The sequence below is a fragment of the Meles meles genome, chromosome 8 (assembly GCF_922984935.1).
Source record: "Meles meles chromosome 8, mMelMel3.1 paternal haplotype, whole genome shotgun sequence".
In the NCBI taxonomy this organism is placed as follows: domain Eukaryota; kingdom Metazoa; phylum Chordata; class Mammalia; order Carnivora; family Mustelidae; genus Meles; species Meles meles.
The window spans coordinates 12,528,297-12,550,445 of record NC_060073.1 but is presented as its reverse complement, the minus strand read 5'-3'; the positions used below and the strand labels follow the sequence as shown (position 1 = coordinate 12,550,445).

The 22,149-nt window shown below is 37.4% G+C and overlaps 2 protein-coding genes across 2 annotated transcripts; both read left to right on the top strand.

Moving 5' to 3' along the window:
* Nucleotides 1–206: 206 nt before the first annotated feature.
* On the top strand, nucleotides 207–1,145 carry LOC123949199 (olfactory receptor 5B3-like). The gene has a single exon (XM_046016555.1). It carries the CDS (start codon nucleotides 207–209, stop codon nucleotides 1,143–1,145), a length of 939 nt encoding a protein of 312 aa, XP_045872511.1.
* Nucleotides 1,146–20,434: 19,289 nt separating this feature from the next.
* LOC123949357 (olfactory receptor 5B17-like) lies at nucleotides 20,435–21,382 on the top strand. Its single transcript, XM_046016770.1, has one exon. The coding sequence runs from the start codon at nucleotides 20,438–20,440 to the stop codon at nucleotides 21,380–21,382; it is 945 nt and encodes a 314-aa protein (XP_045872726.1). The 5' UTR covers nucleotides 20,435–20,437.
* The last annotated feature ends 767 nt before the right edge of the window (nucleotides 21,383–22,149 follow it).

Here is a 22,149-nt window from a genome sequence, read left to right as displayed (position 1 = left end):
AGTCAGCAACATGCAAGTATCTGCTTTTACCAGGCTTGGGAGAAGTGAACTGTATTCCTTCTGGACAAGCCATCTTGATCAAGTTAGTTAATTTTCTACATCTCAGTTTACAAATCTATAAAATTTTGGAATTGAGAAGAAGATCCTACTTTTTGTGTTTATCGGCCATTTCTTTCTTCTTGCAGCATTAGTGTTTCTCAACATTGATGGAGAACAGGACAGAAGTGACACAGTTCATTCTGCTGGGACTAACCAATGACCCAAAACTGCAGCTTCCCCTCTTCATAATGTTCACCCTCATCTACCTCATCACTCTGGCTGGGAATTTGGGGATTACCATGTTGATTCTGTTGGACTCCCATCTCCACATGCCCATGTATTTTTTCCTCAGTAACCTGTCTCTGGTGGACCTTTGTTACTCGACAGCCATCATTCCCACTGTCATGGTTGGATTACTTATAGGAGACCAGGTCATCTCCTACAATGCCTGTGCTGCTCAGATGTTCTTTTTTGCAGCCTTTGCCACTGTGGAAAATTATCTCTTGGCCTCAATGGCCTATGACTGCTATGCAGCAGTGTGCAAACCCCTCCATTACACCACCACCATGACGGCAGGTGTGTGTGCTCGTTTGGCCATAGGCTGCTATGTCTGTGGTTTCCTGAATGCCTCTATTCAAATTGGAGACACATTCAGTCTCTCTTTCTGTATGAACAATGTAATCCATCACTTTTTCTGTGATATACCCGCAGTCATGGTTCTTTCTTGTTCTGATAGACATGTCAGTGAGCTGGCTCTTGTTTATGCAACCACTTTCAACATTATTTTTGCTCTCCTGGTTATCTTTGAATCCTACATATTCATATTTATCACCATCCTGAAGATGCACTCATCTTCAGGATATCAGAAGGCTATATCCACCTGTGCCTCCCACCTCACTGCTGTGTCCATCTTCTATGGGACAGTCATCTTCATGTATGTACAGCCCAGCTCCAGCCATTCCATGGACACAGACAAAATGGCATCTGTGTTCTACACGATGGTCATCCCCATGCTAAACCTTGTGGTCTACAGCATGAGGAACAAAGAAGTCAAGAATGCATTCATGAGGACTGTTTTAGAGCCAAAATTATCTCTAAGATTGTGATTTTAACATTATACAATGTACACTAATCTAGTTACAATAAAAGCATGGTGAAATTAAGCTCCTGATGTGGTAATCCTAACTTATTCAAAAGTCTCTTGTCCTGAAAAAAAAAAAGCAATTATGTTTAGAAATATAACCCTGAACAAGAATAGCTAAGATGTCTTGAGGCTTAAATATCAAAAAGTTTATTCAGGATATGGGTTTTATTCCCTTTCTACATGCATTTTTTTCTACCACATCAATGCAAAGACACATAAAATAGGGACACAGATGAGACCAAGAACAGAAGTGCATGCATGTACCCATGAGGATACATACACACTGGAGTAGGAAATTTCCCAGAATTAAATGGAATGTTGCTAGTTTTTAATAATAATAATAATATAAATATTTAATTCATGTATTAAAATAGAAATCTATGTTCAATATTTTTCACCTCTTTAGTTGAATTCTAAGAGTCCTAACTTTTTTCACTTCAGAATGAAAATAATATACTACTCAATGAAAGGATCTGATTTTGGGAAGTTCATTTTATTAGGAGATGCATACATATAGCATCTTAAGTGAATTAATATTTCTGCTTTAACTGAGCTATTACATAGAACTAACATGCTCATATTACACTTTTCAAAAGGTAAAAAAACAGAATATGAGAAGATGGAAGAAGACTAAAAGTATTTTTTAATTTCTTCAGATATTATTACCAATTCTCATACTACATTTCTTTTAAAGATTTTATTTATTTATTTGACACAGAGATCACAAATAGGCAGAAAGCCAGGCAGAGAGAGAGGGGGAAGCAGGATCCTCACTGTGCACAGAGCCCGATGCGATACTCCATCCCAGGACCCTGAGATCATGACCTGAGCCGAAGGCAGTGGCTTAACCCACTGAGCCACCACCCCAATTCTCACACTACTTAAAACTCACTGAAAATCAGTAATGTACATTTTGGTTCTGGAAATTCTTTGGAATGCTTAATGCTGGTATTTCATGTTTCTTTTGTTGATTTAAATTATTTTTTGTTACCTCCTCGTTCTTTTACCCTACTTCATTCACGCGATTTTCTTCCTATTTCTTCACAATCTGACAACTTCAGTCATGTTCCTGATTAGGACATTTATACTTGCTTTTCTCTGTGTAGAATGTTCTCTTACTCCATTAAGGTCATTGCTTAAATGTTACTCTATTACAGAGTGCTTTCCTGACCACCTTTATAAAATAATCCCCTTTTGGGGCGCCTGGGTGGCTCAGCGGGTTAAGCCTCTGCCTTCGGCTCAGGTCATGATCCCAGGGTCCTGGGATCGAGCCCCACATCGGGCTCTCTGCTCTGCAGGGAGCCTGCTTCCTCCTCTCTCTCTGTCTGCCTCTCTGCCTAGTTGTGATCTCTCTCTGTCAAATAAATAAAATATTAAAAAAAAAATCCCCTTTTACTCACCATGTACATTATATACATGGTTCTTTCCCTCTGTTATTCTTCATGTCCTTAAAAAACTCATATTTTGTATATCTATTTGTTTTCTTGTTTATGACCCATGTCCCCCAACTAGAATTTAAACTCTGTGAAAGCAGTGACTTAAATATTTTGTTTACAGCATAATCCTTAGTACCCTAATGTCTGTTTCATAGTAGATTCTCAACAAATGAATAAAGTAATTAAGCTTTGAGTACAACTAAATCAGTATGTTGAATCTTTAAACTATTGATAATTATTGCATATTATACACAACATAAACCTTTTATTTTTTTTTTTCATTGTTTAAAAATTTTTTTTAATTTAAATTCAATTAGCCGACATATAATGCATCATTAGTTTGGATGTAGTGTTCAGTGATTCATTAGTTGTATGTAATACCCACTGCTCATCATCATATTTATTTTTTAATATAAACCTTTTAGATAGATATATACTGCATTTCAAGAAAGAAAGCTGATTTTTCTGCTTTGTTGAAACATTTTTATCTACATTCTCATTCAGTGCTTGCATTCCAATATTCAGACACAAGGATTTCTCGGATCCTATAATCAAATGAATCATCTAAAACAATCTCATAATTTTTACTTAGCATTGATGCCTCATTAGATGGCAAATAACACATTAAATAAATACTAGTTAGTAAATCATAAAAAGACAATAAATATGAGATTATTTAAGGGTTAGTATTTGATTATATTTGAAAGTTATTTCATACACATGAAATATTATGAACTGAAATGATTCTGAATATGTCTGTAGAATGTAATCATGGCAATATCTGTCAATAACAAAGATAATGCACATTCAATATGGTAGTATAATACATAATCTTTATGCTTTTAATTTTGATCCTCAGAGAACACTATATACAAGACCTACCCACATAAATGTGTACCCTCATTTAATTTGTCATCTCTAGATAATAGGGGTCTTTAATATTTCAGTATTTGTAAGATTGTGTTTGACTGTGCTAATATTTTTATGCTACTATTTGGAGGCAGTGTAGAATAACACAAATATTCATTTCTATTTTTATGGTGATGCTTTTCCTATTGCAAACATTTTAAATTATTATTTTTAAATAATTATTTCATTTTAGAACTATTTGAGAGTTATAGAAAATTTTCAAAATGGTGCAGAATATTCAATGTCCCTGAGGCAGTCTGAATAATGGCCTGCAAAGAGATCTGCATCCTATTTCCTGAAACCTTCCAAGGTTACCATATATGGCCTAAAACGACTATGCTGATGTGATTAACTTTAGGATTTTATCCCACATTTTCTTCATGGACCATCAAAGAAATCCTATGTATATTTTTAAGAGGGAGTCCAAGAGATATGACCACAGGTTAAAAAAGGAGTAGACAGTGTGATCTTGAAAACAGATTGAAGTGATGTGACCACAAATCATGGATGATAGCAGCCACCAGAAGATTGTGATGCAAGAAATGTATTTACCCTTAGATCCTATGGAGGGAGGATGGTTCTTCTGACACACTGATTTCTGTCCAGGAAAACTCTTTTTGGACTTCCAGTTTCTGAATGAATGAATGAGTGAATGAATGAATATATGAAAGATTGAATATGTCTTGTTTAAGCTTTCAAGTTTCCAATCATTTGTAACAGCAACCATAGACCACTAATACAACTCTTGCTTGGTTTCCCCTACAATGTAATCTTATATTAGCTGGGACATCTGTAAAATTAGGAAACCAAGATTGGCACCTTATTATTTTCTAAACTTCTTTATTCAGAATTCATTAATAGTATAATTTTCCTCTTCTTGTATTTAATTGTCATACTTCTTTAATCTCTTGCTCTGTGACAAGTTCTCTGTCTGTGCCTGTTTATATTGACCTTGATAGCTTTGAGGAGTACTGTTCATGTATCTCATAGAATGTTCTTCAGTATGATGTTTTCTCATAATGAGATTGGAATTATAGTTTTCAGAGGGTACTACCACTAAGGTGAATTGTTCTGATCACATAATAACAAGGTTACATGCTATCAGCATGAATTGTACCTAGTAACATTAACCTTGATCACATGTCCTATGTGGAGTTTGCAAGATGTCTTCCTGGTAGAGTTATTTTTCTCCCCTTTTTCTAAAGTCTATTTTTAAGAAAGAAGTCACAAAATCCTGAATGGGAAGAAATTGGAGAGGGAGACAAACTATGAGAGATTCTTAATGCCAGGAAACAAACTGAAGGTTGCAGAAAGGAAGGGGGTGGGGTAACTGCATGATGAGCATTAAGGAGGGCACATGATCTGATGAGCACTGAGTGTATATGCAACTAACGAATCATTGAACACTACATCAAAAACTAACAATGTAAAAGAGGGACAAACAGCTACTGGACCATGAGGGGAGAATTCGAGAGATAAGTGACACCATAAGACGAAACAACATTAGAATAATTGGGATTCCAGAAGAAGAAGAAACAGAGAGGGGAGCAGAAGGTCTATTGGAGAGAATCATTGGAGAGAATTTCCCTAATATGGCAAAGGGAACAAGCATCAAAATCCAGGAGATGCAGAGAACCCCCCTCAAAGTCAACAAGAATAGGTCCACACCCCGTCACCTAATAGTAAAATTTACAAGTCTTAGTGACAAAGAGAAAATCCTGAAAGCAGCCCGAGAAAAGAAGTCTGTAACATACAATGGTAAAAATATTAGATTGGCGGCAGACTTATCCACAGAGACCTGGCAGGCCAGAAAGAGCTGGCATGATATATTCAGAGCACTCAATGAGAAAAACATGCAGCCAAGAATACTCTATCCAGCTAGGCTATCATTGAAAATAGAAGGAGAGATAAAAAGCTTCCAGGACAAACAAAAACTGAAAGAATTTGCAAACACCAAACCAGCTCTACACGAAATATTGAAAGGGGTCCTCTAAGCAAAGAGAGAGCCTAAAAGTAGTAGATCAGAAAGGTACAGAGACAATATACAGTAACAGTCACCTTACAGGCTAATAATGGCACTAAATTCATATCTCTCAATAGTTACCCTGAATGTTAATGGGCTAAATGCCCCAATCAAAAGACACAGGGTATCAGAATGGATAAAAAAACAAAACCCATCAGTATGTTGCCTACAAGAAACTCATTTTAGACGCGAAGACACTTCCAGATTTAAAGTGAGAGGGTGGAAAACAATTTACCATGTTAATGGGCATCAGAAGAAAGCTGGGGTGGCAATCCTTAGATCAGATCAATTAGATTTTAAGCCAAAGACTATAATAAGAGATGAGGAAGGACACTATATCCTACTCAAAGGGTCTGTCCAACAAGAAGATCTAACAATTTTAAATATCTATGCCCCTAACGTGGGAGCAGCCAACTATATCAACCAATTAATAACAAAATCAAAGAAACACATCAATAATAATACAATAATAGTAGGGGACTTTAACACTCCCCTCACTGAAATGGACAGATCATCCAAGCCAAAGATCAACAAGGAAATAAAGGCCTTAAATGACACACTGGACCAGATGGACATCACAGATATATTCAGAACATTTCATCCCAAAGCAACAGAATACACATTCTTCTCTAGTACACATGGAACCTTCTCCAGAATAGATCACATCCTGGGTCACAAATCAGGTCTCAACCGGTATCAAAAGATTGGGATCATTCCCTGCATATTTTCAGACCACAATGCTCTGAAGCTAGAACTCAATCACAAGAGGAAAGCTGGAAAGAACCCAAATACATGGAGACTAAACAGCATCCTTCTAAAGAATGAATGGGTTAACAAGGAAATTAAAGAAGAATTGAAAAAATTCATGGAAACAAATGATAATGAAAACACAACAGTTCAAAATCTGTGGGACACAGCAAAGGCAGTCCTGAGAGGAAAATATATAGCGGTAAAAGCCTTTCTCAAGAAACAAGAAAGGTCTCAAGTACACAACCTAACCCTACGCGTAAAGGAGCTGGAGAAAGAACAAGAAGGAAACCCTAAACCTAGCAGGAGAAGAGAAATCATAAAGATCAGAGCAGAAATCAATGAAATAGAAACCAAAAAAACAATAGAAAAAATCAATGAAACTAGGAGCTGGTTCTTTGAAAGAATCAATAAGATTGATAAACCCCTGGCCAGACTCATCAAAAAGAAAAGAGAAAGGACCCAAATCAATAAAATCATGAATGAAAGAGGAGAGATCACAACTAACACCAAAGAAATACAGACAATTATAAGAACATACTATGAGCAACTCTACGCCAACAAATTTGACAATCTGGAAGAAATGGATGCATTCCTAGAGACATATAAACTACCACAACTGAACCAGGAAGAAATAAAAAACCTGAACAGGCCCATAACCAGTAAGGAGATTGAAACAGTCATCAAAAATCTCCAAACAAACAAAAGCCCAGGCCCAGACGGCTTCCCAGGAGAATTCTACCAAACATTTAAAGAAGAACTAATTCCTGTTCTCCTGAAACTGTTCCAAAAAATAGAAATGGAAGGAAAACTTCCAAACTCATTTTATGAGGCCAGCATCACCTTGATCCCAAAACCAGACAAGGATCCCACCGAAAAAGAGAACTACAGACCAATATCCTTGATGAACACAGACGCAAAAATTCTCGCCAAAATACTAGCCAATAGGATTCAACAGTACATTAAAAGGATTATTCACCACGATCAAGTGGGATTTATTCCAGGGCTGCAGGGTTGGTTCAACATCCGCAAATCAATCAATGTGATAGAACACATTAATAAAAGAAAGAACAAGAACCATATGATACTCTCAATAGATGCTGAAAAAGCATTTGACAAAGTACAGCATCCCTTCCTGATCAAAACTCTTCAAAGTGTGGGGATAGAGGGCACATACCTCAATATTATCAAAGCCATCTATGAAAAACCCACCGCAAATATCATTCTCAATGGAGAAAAACTGAAAGCTTTTCCACTAAGGTCAGGAACACGGCAGGGATGTCCATTATCACCACTGCTATTCAACATAGTACTAGAAGTCCTAGCCTCAGCAATCAGACAACAAAAAGAAATTAAAGGCATCCAAATTGGTAAAGAAGAAGTCAAACTATCACTCTTCGCAGATGATATGATACTATATGTGGAAATCCCAAAAGACTCCACTCCAAAACTGCTAGAAATTGTACAGGAATTCAGTAAAGTGTCAGGATATAAAATCAATGCACAGAAATCAGTTGCATTTCTGTACACCAACAACAAGACTGAAGAAAGAGAAATTAAGGAGTCAATCCCATTTACAATTGTACCCAAAACTATAAGATACCTAGGAATAAACCTAACCAAAGAGGTTAAGAATCTATACACAGAAAATTATAAAGTACTCATGAAAGAAATTGAGGAAGACACAAAGAAATGGAAAAATGTTCCATGCTCCTGGATTGGAAGAATAAATATTGTGAAAATGTCCATGCTACCTAAAGCAATCTACACATTTAATGCAATCCCTATCAAAATACCATCCATTTTTTTCAAAGAAATGGAACAAATAATCCTCAAATTTATATGGAACCAGAAAAGACCTCGAATAGCCAAAGGAATATTGAAAAAGAAAGCCAAAGTTGGTGGCATCACAATTCCGGACTTCAAGCTCTATTACAAAGCTGTCATCATCAAGACAGCATGGTACTGGCACAAAAACAAACACATAGATCAGTGGAAGAGAATAGAGAGCCCAGAAATCGACCCTCAACTCTATGGTCAACTCATCTTCGACAAAGCAGGAAAGAATGTCCAATGGAAAAAAGACAGCCTCTTCAATAAATGGTGCTGGGAAAATTGGACAGCCACATGCAGAAAAATGAAATTGGACCACTTCCTTACACCACACACGAAAATTGACTCCAAATGGATGAAGGACCTCAATGTGAGAAAGGAATCCATCCAAATCCTTGAGGAGAATGCAGGCAGCAACCTCTTTGACCTCAGCCGTAGCAACATCTTCCTAGGAACAACGGCAAAGGCAAGGGAAGCAAGGGCAAAAATGAACTATTGGGATTTCATCAAGATCAAAAGCTTTTGCACAGCAAAGGAAACAGTTAACAAAACCAAAAGACAACTGACAGAATGGGAGAAGATATTTGCAAACGACATATCAGATAAAGGGCTAGTATCCAAAATCTATAAGGAACTTAGCAAACTCAACACCCAAAGAACAAACAATCCAATCAAGAAATGGGCAGAGGACATGAACAGACATTTCTGCAAAGAAGACATCCAGATGGCCAACAGACACATGAAAAAGTGCTCCACGTCACTCGGCATCAGGGAAATACAAATCAAAACCACAATGAGATATCACCTCACACCAGTCAGAATGGCTAAAATTAACAAGTCAGGAAATGACAGATGCTGGAGAAGATGTGGAGAAAGGGGAACCCTCCTCCACTGTTGGTGGGAATGCAAGCTGGTGCAACCACTCTGGAAAACAGCATGGAGGTTCCTCAAAATGTTGAAAATAGAACTACCCTATGACCCAGCAATTGCACTACTGGGTATTTACCCTAAAGATACAAACATAGTGATCCGAAGGGGCACGTGTACCCGAATGTTTATAGCAGCAATGTCTACAATAGCCAGACTATGGAAAGAACCTAGATGTCCATCAACAGATGAATGGATAAAGAAGATGTGGTATATATACACAATGGAATACTATGCACCCATCAAAAGATTTGCGACGACGTGGATGGAACTAGAGGGCATCATGCTTAGTGAAATAAGTCAATCGGAGAAAGACAACTATCATATGATCTCCCTGATATGAGGACATGGAGAAGCAACATGGGGGGTTAGGGGGATAGGAGAAGAATAAATGAAACAAGATGGGATTGGGAGGGAGACAAACCATAAATGACTCTTAATCTCACAAAACAAACTGGGGGTTGCTGGGGGGAGGTGGGATTGGGAGAGGGGGAGTGGGCTATGGACATTGGGGAGGCGAGGCGAACCATAAGAGACTATGGACTCTGAAAAACAACCTGAGGGTTTTGAAGGGTCAAGGGTGGGAGGTTGGGGCAACCTGAGGGTTTTGAAGGGTCAGGGGTGGGAGGTTGGGGGAACAGGTGGTGGGTAATTGGGAGGGCACGTTTTGCATGGAGCACTGGGTGTTGTGCAAAAAGAATGAATACTGTTACGCTGAAAAAATAAAATGGGAAAAAATAGGAAAAAAAAACTAACAATGTAATATATGTTGGCTAATTTAATTTAGGTTAAAAAAAGTAAAAAAAAAAAAAGAAGAAGAAGAAGAAGAAGTGGGTGCCTGGGTGGCTCAGTGGGTTGAGACTCTGCTTTGGCTCAGTTCATGGTCTCAGGGTGCTGGGACTGAGCCCCACATTGGGGTCTGTGCTGAGCAGAGAGCCTGCTTCCCCCTCTCTCTCTGCCTGCAGCTCTGCCTACTTGTGATCTCTGTCTCTGTCAAATAAATGAATAAAATCTTTCAAAAATCTTAAAAAGCAAGCAAGCAAGCCAGATAGGAAGGAAGGAAGGGAGAAGGAAAGAAAGAAAGAAAGAAAGAAAGAAAGAAAGAAAGAAAGAAAGAAAGAAAGAAAAAAGAAAGAAAAAAAGAAAGAAAAAAATCGAGTTCGCACTCCAGGTGTTGTGGAACTAAGCTCCACATTCTGGAAAAGGCAATATTTAAATAAATTATTTGGAGTTCCTCTGTTAAAAATATTTGTCTCTTTCCCCTCAATTATTTATTCACTCAATCATTATTTATATGAATGTGTTCTCATTTATTTGTTTTGTATTTTGGATGACAACCAATACTAGGTTATTTATTTTTGCTCAAATTGTTCCACTTTCACCATCTGAAGTTCTTTCAGTTGACTCTTGTGTCCCTTGGCATTGGTTCATTCTTCCATGTTTTGAGCTCTTCCTTTCTTTATGTACTACATGATGCTCAGGTCTCATCTTCTATTTTCTCTACTCCCATCACAGAATCGACTATTTCTCCCAGGACCTCTTAATTATTTACTAGAGAATGGTATTAAGCTAAGACTTAGAGTGGCACCTACATGGCTCAGTTTAGTAAGCAGTGACTCTTGATTTTGACTCAGGTCATGGGTGGGATTGAGCCCTGTATCAGTCTCCACACTGGGCATGGATTCTGCTTGAGATTCTCTCCCTCTAACCCTCCCACTGCTCACACTCTCTTAAATAAATAAATAAATAAATAAATAAATAAATAAATAACATAAGTCAAGACGTAGATGCTGAGTGTGCTTGCTGATACTGGAGTTTCATTTCTTCTAGGTCTTCTTGTTGACAGAGGTAAGAAGTATATATCTATGTGGTTTGTATACATTCATAATTATATTAATTTCTCTGCATATCCATTGTATCTATATTAAACTAAATGTTAGTGCATGCTGATGTCTCTGACTCTAATCTACTTCATTCCAAGTTCCCCTTTCTTATCTGTAATTTCCACTTGTGACAGTGAGAAACTTAGGTCTCAACAATTTCATTCATTAATTTACTTGTGTGAGCAGTTTACAAGTAGAGCAGTTCCATAATTGTTAACCCATACCTCCATGAGAAATATGTACTATACTAACTACACATGTGCTTTAGCAACTGAAGTATAATATTTTAAAATAGTTTCTTTTATTTTAGCCTTGCACTTTCTAATCAGCACACTGTTTTCCAGCTTTACTTAGGTTAGCTCATTTTTTTCCCTGTCTCCCTTCATGGAGGTTAAGTCATTGTAGTACATTTAGATTTTTTTTCACAGCCTGTGTTCACTCCTGGGATTCTCCTGTGCTCCTGGCTGATTCTTTCAATTTACATATACTAAATTTTACTCTTTGTTATGTATAGCTCTATGGGTTTAACAAATGCAGAGTTGTGTATTCATCAGCACAGTACCACAGAGAATATGTTATCATCTTAACATTTCCACTTCCATTCCTTTTACAAACAGTTACTCCTACTTCCCCAACCCTTGGGAATCACAGAGCTTTTTATTCCCCCCAACTCTATGTTATATGAAGGACTCACACAATATGGAGACTTTGGGAATGAAGAAATAAAAACTGTCTTTGTTCACAGGTGACATGATTGTCTATGTAGAAAATCTGAAAGTAATAGACCAAAAAAATCCTCTTTTGGGCCTAATTGATTATAGTAAGACTGTATACTGTACATTGTAAGGTCAATATATAAAATTCCATCACCTTCCTATATATTGGCAATGAAGAAGTCAAAGCACAAGACTTTTTATTTTAGCTTCCAAAAATGATATATTTAGTTATAAATCTAAGAAAATATATGCATTATCGGGGCGCCTGGGTGGCTCAGTGGGTTAAAGCCTCTGCCTTCGGCTCAGGTCATGATCCCAGGGTCCTGGGATCGAGCCCTGCATCGGGCTCTCTGCTCCGCAGGGAGCCTGCTTCCTCCTCTCTCTCTGCCTGCTTCTCTGCCTAGTTGTGATTTCTCTCTGTCAGATAAATAAAATATTAAAAAAAAAGAAAATATATGCATTATCTAATGAAGAAAACTATGAAATCCTGATTTTGATGAATAAAACCAAAGAACTAAATAAATGGAAAGATATTCCATTCTCATGGATAGGAAGACTCAATATTGCTAAGATATCATTTCTCCCAACATTATCTATAGACTCTTTACAATCTCAAATGAAATCCCATATATAGATATATAGTAGTGTATCATACAACAGAATGAAATCTTACCATTTGCAACAATGTGGATGGACGTAGAGAGTATAATGCTAAGTGATATCAATCAGTCAGAGAAAGGCAAATACCATATGATCTCACTCCTATATAGAATTTGAGAAACAAAACAAATGAGCAAAGGAATAAAAGGTGAGAGAGAGAGAGAGAGAGAAACCAAGAAAGAGACTCTTAACTATAGAAAATAAACTGATGATTACCAGAAATGAGGTGGGGAAGGTGGTGAAATAGCTGATGCAGATTAAAGAATACACTTATTATTAAGGGAAAGAAAAAGACAGTGAGGTGTTGGGAAAAGAATTGACCAATGAAACAAAATATCCTAGAAATAGACTTACATAATATACTCAACTGATTTTTTTTTAATTTGTTTATTTACAGCATAACAGTGTTCATTGTTTTGGCATCACACCCAGTGCTCCATGCAGTACGTGCCCTCCCTATTACCCACCACCTGGTTCCTCAAGCTCCCACTTCAAAACCCTCTGGTTCTTTTTCAGAGTCCATAGTCTCTCATGGTTCATCTCCCCTTCCAGTTTCCCTCAACTCCCTCTCCTCTCCATCTCCCCATGTCCTCCATGTTATTTGTTATGCTCCACAAATAAGTGAGACCATATGATACTTGACTCTCTCTGCTTGACTTATTTCACTCAGCATAATCTCTTCCAGTCCCATCCATGTTGCTACAAAAGTTGGGTATTCATCCTTTCTGATGGAGGCATAATACTCCATTGTGTGTATATACCACATCTTCCTTCTCCATTCATCCGTTGAAGGGCATCTTGGTTCTTTCCACAGTTTAGCGACCGTAGCCATTGCTGCAATAAACATTGGGGTACAGATGACCCTTCTTTTCATTACATCTGTATCTTTGGGGTAAATACCCAGCAGTGCTATTGCAGGGTCATAGGGAAGTTCTATTCTTAATTTCTTCAGGAATCTCCACACTGTTCTCCAAAGTGGCTGCACTAACTTGCATTCCCACCAACAGTATAAGAGGATTCCCCTTTCTCCACATCCTCTCCAACACATGTTGTTTCCTGTCTTGCTAATTTTGGCCATTCTAACTGGTGTCAGGTGGTATCTCAATGTTACTCAACTGATTTTTGATAAAGGAACAAAGACAATTCAATGGAGCAAAGATAATAATCTTTTCAACAAATGATGTTGGAGTAACTGGATGTCCTTATGTAAAATACATGAATCTACACACAAATCTTATACAAAAATTAACTCAAAATGGATCACAGACCAGAATGTCAAAAGACAAAATTACAAAACTTCTGAAAGGTAACATAGAGAAAAGCTTAGATGACCTTGGGTTTGGCAATGACTCTTTTAGATATGATACCAAAGGCACACTGCATGAAAAAAACTGTTGATTAACTGGACTTCATTAAAATTAAAAATATCTACTTTATGAAAGATATCTTCAAGAGAATGAGAAGACAAGCAACAGACTGGGAGAGATATTTGCAAAAAACAAATCTGATTTTAAAAAGTTACATATATGAAGAACTCTAAAAATCAACAATAAGTAAACAAACAAGTCAATTAAAAAAAAAGAGAGAATAAAGACTTTAACAGACACCTAACCGAAGAAGATATACAGAACACATTTGGGGTTGAGGGAGGAGAGATAAATCGTTGGAGGACAGAGGATGTTTAGGGCAGTGAAAATGCTCTGTATGATACTAAAATGATAGCTACAAATCATTATACATTTTTACAAATTCACAGAATGTACAACACTGAGAGAACCTAAGGTAAACTATGGACTTTGGCTGATTACGATATATCAGTATAGGTGTATCAGTTGTAAGTGCACCACTCTGGGGAGGGGGGAGATTGATAATGTCATCAACTATACATGTGTGGGCATGGGGCTGTATAGGAACTCACTGTATCATCCTCTCAATTTTGTTGTGAACTTAAAATTGCACTTAAAAGGGTATATGAAATATAAAAATAGAAAAATGATAAAATAGAAGAATATGAATAAAATATATTTTAGAATAAAATAGAATAAAAATAATATATGTGATCTAAGAAATTTTATCAGTTAATGGGTTGGAGTTAATGGACTGGAGAAATGTTAGATGAGACAAAATTGAATTCAGAGTTACCATATTAAAGAATGTAAATATATTCACAATATAATACTCTCTAGCTCCATCTGTGTCATTGCAAATGGCAAGACTTCATTCTTTCTCATGGCTGAGTAATATTCCATTGTGTGTATATATCACTTCTCCTTTTTCCATTCATCAGTCGATGAGAGCATATTATACTAGGTGAAATAAGTCAGTCAGAGAACGACGAATACCATCTGATTTCACTCACATGTGGAATTTAAGAAAGAATAAATGAGCAAAGGGACAAAAGAGAGAGACAGAGGCAAACTGTTTCTTGAAACAGACCCTTAACTATAGAGAACAGACTGATGGTTACCAAAAGGGAGGGAGGTGGGGGGGATGGGTGAAATAGGTGATGGGGATTAATGAGGGTACCCATTGTGATAGCACTGCGTGATGTATGTGTTGAATTACCAAACTCTATGCCAGAAAACTAATATGACACTGTATTTAACTAACTGTAATTTTTTAAAAACTTAAAAAATGAAAAAATATTCAAAGTACAGCTTATAGAGTAAAGAAATCGGAAAGAAAAGAGGTAGGAAACGGGAAAAATGGATTAAGAAACTCCAACATGCTGTTGTATGAAATCCATAAGGAAATAAAACAGAACAGAATGGAACAAATTATAAAACAGAAAATAATTCCTAATTTTCACCCCAAAAAATTCCAACCTCTTATTGAAGAATCACCCTAATTTCTGAGAAACACATTGAATTTCTTTTGTATGAGACCATATTGTTATACAAGTTATTGTTATATAAGTGGAAAAACAAGGAAAAGACAAACTTTTACACTGCCAGAGCAAAAATACACATAGTCAACAGGCCTGCATCTGACTTCTCAACAGAGGAAAGGAAAAGAAGTCAGCAGGCAGTACATACATATCTTCAGAGGGCTGAGGGAAAATTATTATCTTTCCATATTTCTATATCCAGATAAACTACCACTTGAGTGAGATGACAAATCAAGATTTTATCAGTTATACAAAAATTGAAAGTTAATTTCCATTCACAGGTCCAGAACCAGAGTGAAAGTGTTTCAACAAGATGCATTTTATCAGATTGGGGAATTTAGAAGGAAGGGAGCGTTTTTTTGTTCTTCTACTTTTCTCCTTCTCTTTTTTTTTTTTTTTTTTTGAAGATTTTATTTATTTATTTTGACAGAGAGAGATCACAAGCAGATAGAGAGGCAGGCAGAGAGAGAGAGAGGGAAGCAGGATCCCCGCCGAGCAGAGAGCCCGATGCGGGACTCGATCCCAGGACCCTGAGACCACGACCCGAGCCGAAGGCAGCGGCTTAACCCACTGAGCCACCCAGGCGCCCCTCTCCTTCTCTTTTGATCTTGCTTGTCGGCAGCAAGGGTGTCTTCTGTCATTCTGTTCACCTTTCTTTGTGCAGTAAAGATAATGGAACAGGACCTGCCCTGCCTGTGGAAAGGAGACACCTACAATCTTGAGGTACATATTAGATGAGGTTCACCAGAAGCAGCCCTCCAGAGTCAATGATCTGAGTTCAAGTAGTTCATTTGGAGTTCGCCCACAGCACTCATAGTACATTTGGGAGGTGAGATGAAGGGAAGGAAGCCAATACATGGTTTCATCGGTAAGTAGAAAATGTGTAAAACATGACTCAGGGTTGTTCCCCGTGCAACATGAGGACTCTAGGGGTTTTTATTCTACTTTTTCTGATTCATGATGCTGGCTGTCACCAGCTAAATTCAATGCCCCACACAAATCCTAAGCATATTATTGCAGTACAATAAGTCCTCAGTCTAAAAGTTACAGATTCATTTTTTCTTAATAATAACAATACGGGGGTAATGAGCATCAACAGCACTGGTTTCAGAAGGGAAACTGGAGGCAAAAAGCAGCCCATCAACCTACAGATCTGAACCAAACTTTCATACTGACTTCTCAGAATTAAGGCAGAATTTAACCTCTGTCTCTCTGACACATGTCATATATGTGGACTCCTTGTAAACTCAAGAACAAAAAACATGGATATTATTTATCAATTTCTTAAAATTTGTAACATTTAGTTATATCACCAAAGAAAATAGGAAGGAGAAAAACATAATAAAAATGTGGTAGATTAAAACCAAAACTAATTTTCAGAAACGGAGATAAAATGTATATCAGAGGGAATATATTTGATGGTGTTACAAGATTTGTATGGGGATACATGATGGCTACACTTGTGGGGAACATAACATAATGAAGAGAGTTGTCAAATCATTATGTTGTACACCTGAAACAACGTGGCGTATTAACTATACTTCAAAACAAAGAAATACGTTTCAAATATCAAAAATAAAAATAATTTTAAATGATTAATCAAAACTACTCTTGATGTATGGAAAAGTCACCTTAATTTTTTAAGTGGGGGAGGGGAGAGAAATGAGAACTAGGGTGCAAATACATGTATGTGCTACACAACACAACAAATTCTGTCCCTTCACACAGCTTGTTTCTTCCTTATGTAAGTACAATGAAAAGAAGTGATTGTCCTCATGGGGGTTCTGTTTCCCCAGAGAGTTCCATTCCTGTACAATTTTCTCCTTGTTCTTGTTCATTAGGTGCTGAAATCCCATCATTATTCTGTATGACATTATTTAAAAGAAACAGATGCTGAGCAGAGCCCATTTGTTCATCATTCATTGAACTAAAAGCTAACCTTGTTGTAGACACCAGCTTCTGTCCAAACTGGTTATTTGCAGTGAGTCTGCAATGACAGGCAGGGAAGACATCCTGAAATAAAAATTAAACTCACTCATGTTGAAAAGTTAAATCCTTACTAAGGGCTTACATCTGCCCTTATTTGCTTGTCGCAAATACAATTCTAGAAAGTCTGTGGTACAGATAATTTTATTATATCCTTATCATCAATAAGATGATAAGTAGGAGATCAGTAGGAGGTAAACCTTATTCTGAGTACTTTAAAAAAATCCATGGTAGGTGCACTACTTAAATACAGGTTTCTTGGGAAGCCCCATATTAATGATACTTTCTCTGTATCTTCATGCTTCAGGGAACTCAGAATATCTCGACCAGAACATGAGACAGAATTTCTCTGACATTACATTCTTCCAGGGCTGAATTTCTGATTGCAGACTCACAATTCAGCACTGTCTTTCCTCTCTTTTCAAGAGCAAGGTAAGTTTCTAGATTCAATCTACACTTGCAGTGAAAACTGTAATTGATGCAGAAGCAGCGGGGTGTCTACATCTTCCGTGAGTTTTTGAGCTCCTCTCTGGTTGTTTGAACACTATTTTTGAATATTGGCATAAGTATAGGAGTCAGGGAAAAACACTGTAATCAAGAAAGTGCAGAGGAATATTTCTGAAATTCCATGCTGCTTTTCTTTTTTTTTTTTTTCCCTTTTTATTTATTTTTTTTTTCAGCGTAACAGTATTCATTCTTTTTGCACAACACCCAGTGCTCCATGCAAAACGTGCCCTCCCCATCACCCACCACCTGTTCCCCCAACCTCCCACCCCTGACCCTTCAAACATGCTGCTTTTCTTAAGAGGTTAAGACAACCCTGTGATAGATGGTACTCTGATTGGGTAGGTGTTAAATAAGTCCTATTTACTGTGTGTTTTTTCACTGAGGGGATAGCTAACCAAACAGGGTGAAATGACACTTTCTTCCTTTCCAGAAAGATCATCGGGAAGTTACTAAGACCCTTACATATTTTTCACTATTATTTCCCTACAACCTACCCCATTATTACCTGTTCATCTAGAAAATCTGACAATACGGTGATTAACGCTACAGGCATTAGGATCAGTGAGACAGATATCTATAGCTTAACTATCTCATACTAGGTGTAGAATCTTAAAAAGACACATAACTTCTCAACTCCTCATTTTCTTAGCAGTAAATAATGCTATTTGTGTGTGTGTGTGTGTGTGTGTGTGTGTACGTGTGTGTACATACCCAATTTATATCTCTTCCTCTTCTGCTCTATTTATCATCATGACCACGATCATTGTCATCATCATCAGTATCATCTATTATCCATATTATTTGTCTCTGGATCTATGAGACCAGCTACACATAAGCAGGAGTTTTAAGCTGTTGCTAAACTCAGGAGAGCTATTAGTCATCATAGAACACAGCAAATGATATATATGTGATATCATAATAAAATATTTTGTAGATGAGGTGTTGACAAACATAAAAACTTCAAGGTGAAGACATGAAAAAAAATGTGTTTAGGACCCAGGAGGGAGATGGTAAAGAATAGCAGTTATCAAAGAACGCATGTCTTTCACAAAGCTTCAATTAAAAATATAAAGATTTGTAGGGGTGCCTGGGTGGCTCAGTGGGTTAAAGCCTCTGCCTTTCACTCAGGTCATGATCCCAGGGTCCTGGGATCAAGCCCCGCATCGGGCTCTCTGCTGGGCAGGGGGCCTGCTTCCTCCTCTCTCTCTCTCTCTCTCTCTGACTGCCTCTCTCCCTACTTGTGATCTCTATCTGTCAAATGAATAAATAAAATCTTTAAAAAAATATATAAAGATTTGTGATTTTTCTCAAGAATAGATCTGCAGATTAGTATCAACCCCCATGCCATGAATTTTCACCCCTCCATATCTGTGATCCAGCTCAGTGTTAATAGGAATGACAGTAAGAATGAGTCTAAAATAGAGGGTTAAGGTAAAACACGGATCTCAAGAAAGAAGGTAAGAAAAGGAAATTTTGAAGATTTCTGGATTCTCATACAAAATGATTGACACAGCCATGAGCACAGAGTGAAAAATAGGGTAAAAACAAAACATCTGCATAGACAGCATATACAACAAGACAAATCAAAGATTAAGATGAACAGACTTAAAACCCAGTCCCCTACATCTGCCACCTGACTTTACCTAAACAAACATAGAGACCATTGTTCTAAGCTGATAATATTATAGTTATTATTCTTAAGGACTGTGCTTGGCACCCTCATTGTGCTTTTTTTTTCATTTAAATTCAATTAGCCAATATAGTACATCATTAGTACTTACTAACTCCTTTAATATATTATTTGTTTAAATTCTTTCAATAATCCCTTGAAGTAGGTCCCAACAACACTCACTTTGCGGTAGATAGAGACTTAAAGAAGTTAGGACAAATGTCTCCCAGTCATAAGTGGTAGGGTTGATATGTGATGGCATACACGTGGGTCTCAGAGACCAAACCTTTTCATCCAATGCTATACCTTCCGTTCAGAATTGGTTTTGTTGACTGCACATGGCTCTCATGCTGCATTTAGCCCCCTGTGTCTACTATGCACTTATTTCTAAATTATGTTTAACTATGCTACTCCATGCAATAAGTTCAGTACAATAGAGACAGGTAAGTGTAAACTGAACGAAATTAAAGTCAATTCAAATAATTAACAACACTTAGGTTGGGAACACTTTTGATTGTATCTAAAGCTTGGATTTGTCCATTAATACCTACTTAAACTTAAATAAATTACTTGATCTCTCAGTTACGAAATTATTAGATATCTATAAGGGAGGAATAGCTAATCAATCTAATAGGACTGATGAGACAGTTAAATGAATATATACATATAGAGCACCTGGCAAGTGAGCACCGTAGCTATTATACTTAAAAGATATGATATAGGAGATGGATTCATTCCAGGCATGTGAAATTGGACAACTCGTTAGCCTTTCCTGCAACTCAGTTTACTTATATACAAAATCATATACATATGGTTATACACACTATACATAATCTAGAAGTTGGGAAGATGATCCGTAAGGACACTTCTTATCCAAAAGCTTATTACTCTAGAGAGAGTTGTCACTAAATTGGGTTGCCATGACATGCTTCAGATATGGAGAATATTGAAGAACAAATTATTGCTCTAATAAAATAATGCTTGTACATTTCCATTTCTGTGCAACTAGTTTCATTCAACATTGTGTTCTTTCTTTGCCATAGAACATCTTGTGATATGCAGATCAGTTCCATGAAGAATAACACAGAGGTAAAAGAATTCATCCTGCTGGGACTAACCAATGTCCCAGAGCTGCAGGGTCCTCTCTTTCTAATGTTTACCCTCATCTACCTCAGCACTCTGATTGGGAACCTGGGGATGATCATGCTGATCCTTCTGGACTCTCATCTGCACATTCCCATGTACTTCTTCCTCAGTAACCTGTCTCTGGTGGACTTTTGTTACTCCTCAACAGTCACTCCCAAGGTCATGGCTGGATTACTTATAGGAGATAAGGTCATCTCCTACAACGCATGTGCTGCCCAGATGTTCTTTTTTGTACTCTTCGCAACTGTGGAAAGTTACCTGTTAGCTTCAATGGCCTATGACCGCTATGCAGCAGTGTGCAAACCCCTCCATTACACCACCACCATGACGACAGGTGTGTGTGCTCATCTGGCCATAGGCTCTTATGTCTTTGCTTTTCTAACTGCTGCTATTGATATTGGGGACACATTCAGTCTCTCTTTCTGTATGTCCAATGTGGTCCATCACTTTTTCTGTGATATTCCAGCAGTCATGACTCTGACTTGCTCAGATAAAGACATTAATGAGTTGATTCTTGTGCTTATTTCAAGTTTTAATATCTTTTTTGCTCTTCTTATAATCTTGATTTCCTACATGTTCATATTTATCGCGGTCTTGAAGATACAGTCAGGTGGGGGATACCAGAAGGCTTTATCTACCTGTGTTTCTCACCTTGTTGCAGTTTCTATATTTTATGGGACAGTCATCATCATGTATGTACAGCCAAGTTCCAGTCATTCCATGGACACAGACAAAATGGCATCTGTGTTTTATACTATGGTCATCCTCATGCTGAACCCTATGGTGTACAGTTTAAGGAACAAAGAGGTCAAGAACACATTCAAGAAGTTTGTTGAGAAGGCAAAATATTCTCTAGGTTTAGTCTTCTAGTGATCCAGAATCCACAAAAGTTATTTCATCCCACTTATATCCACTCCATGTCATAACTCAATGTTCATAGCCATATAGGGTATTAAAACATATCAGTCACTCGAATGTTATTCATTACTTTAATTTGTATCTCCTTGATATACTTCAGTAATGGTAAGAAAAAAAACTCTTTGGTTAGGTTTATTCCCAGATATCTTATAGTTGAAATAAGTCAAGCAGTGAGAGTCAAGTATCATATGGCTTCACTATTTGTGGAGCATTACAAAGAACATGGAGGACATGGGGAGATGGAGAGAAGGGAGTTGAGGGAAATTGGAAGGGGAGATGAACCATGAGAGACTATGGACTCTGAAAAACAACCTGAGGGTTTTGAAGGGGTGGGGGGTGGGAGGTTGGGGAACCAGGTGGTGGGTAATAGGGAGGGCACGTATTGCACGGAGCACTAGGTGTGATGCAAGAACAATGAATACTGTTATGCTGAAAAGAAATTTAAAAAAAAAAAGTGTCAAGGGTGGGAGGTTGGGGGAACAGGTGGTGGGTAATGGGGAGGGCACGTTTTGCATGGAGCACTGGGTGTTGTGCAAAAAGAATGAATACTGTTATGCTGAAAAAATAAATAAAATGGGAAAAAAAAGGAAAAAAAAAAGGAAAAAAAACACTTAAGGGATTGGACCAGGTAGTAAAGAAAACAGTGGATAATGGAGTTTTCCCCAGAAAGAAAAATTAGGGTCTCATAAAGAAATATATCCCATCACCCAGGTAGAGAT

Excerpts from the sequence above, each read along its gene's own strand:
- LOC123949199 (XM_046016555.1), top strand. The coding sequence starts at position 207 with ATGGAGAACAGGACAGAAGTGACACAGTTCATTCTGCTGGGACTAACC.
- LOC123949357 (XM_046016770.1), top strand. The coding sequence starts at position 20,438 with ATGAAGAATAACACAGAGGTAAAAGAATTCATCCTGCTGGGACTAACC.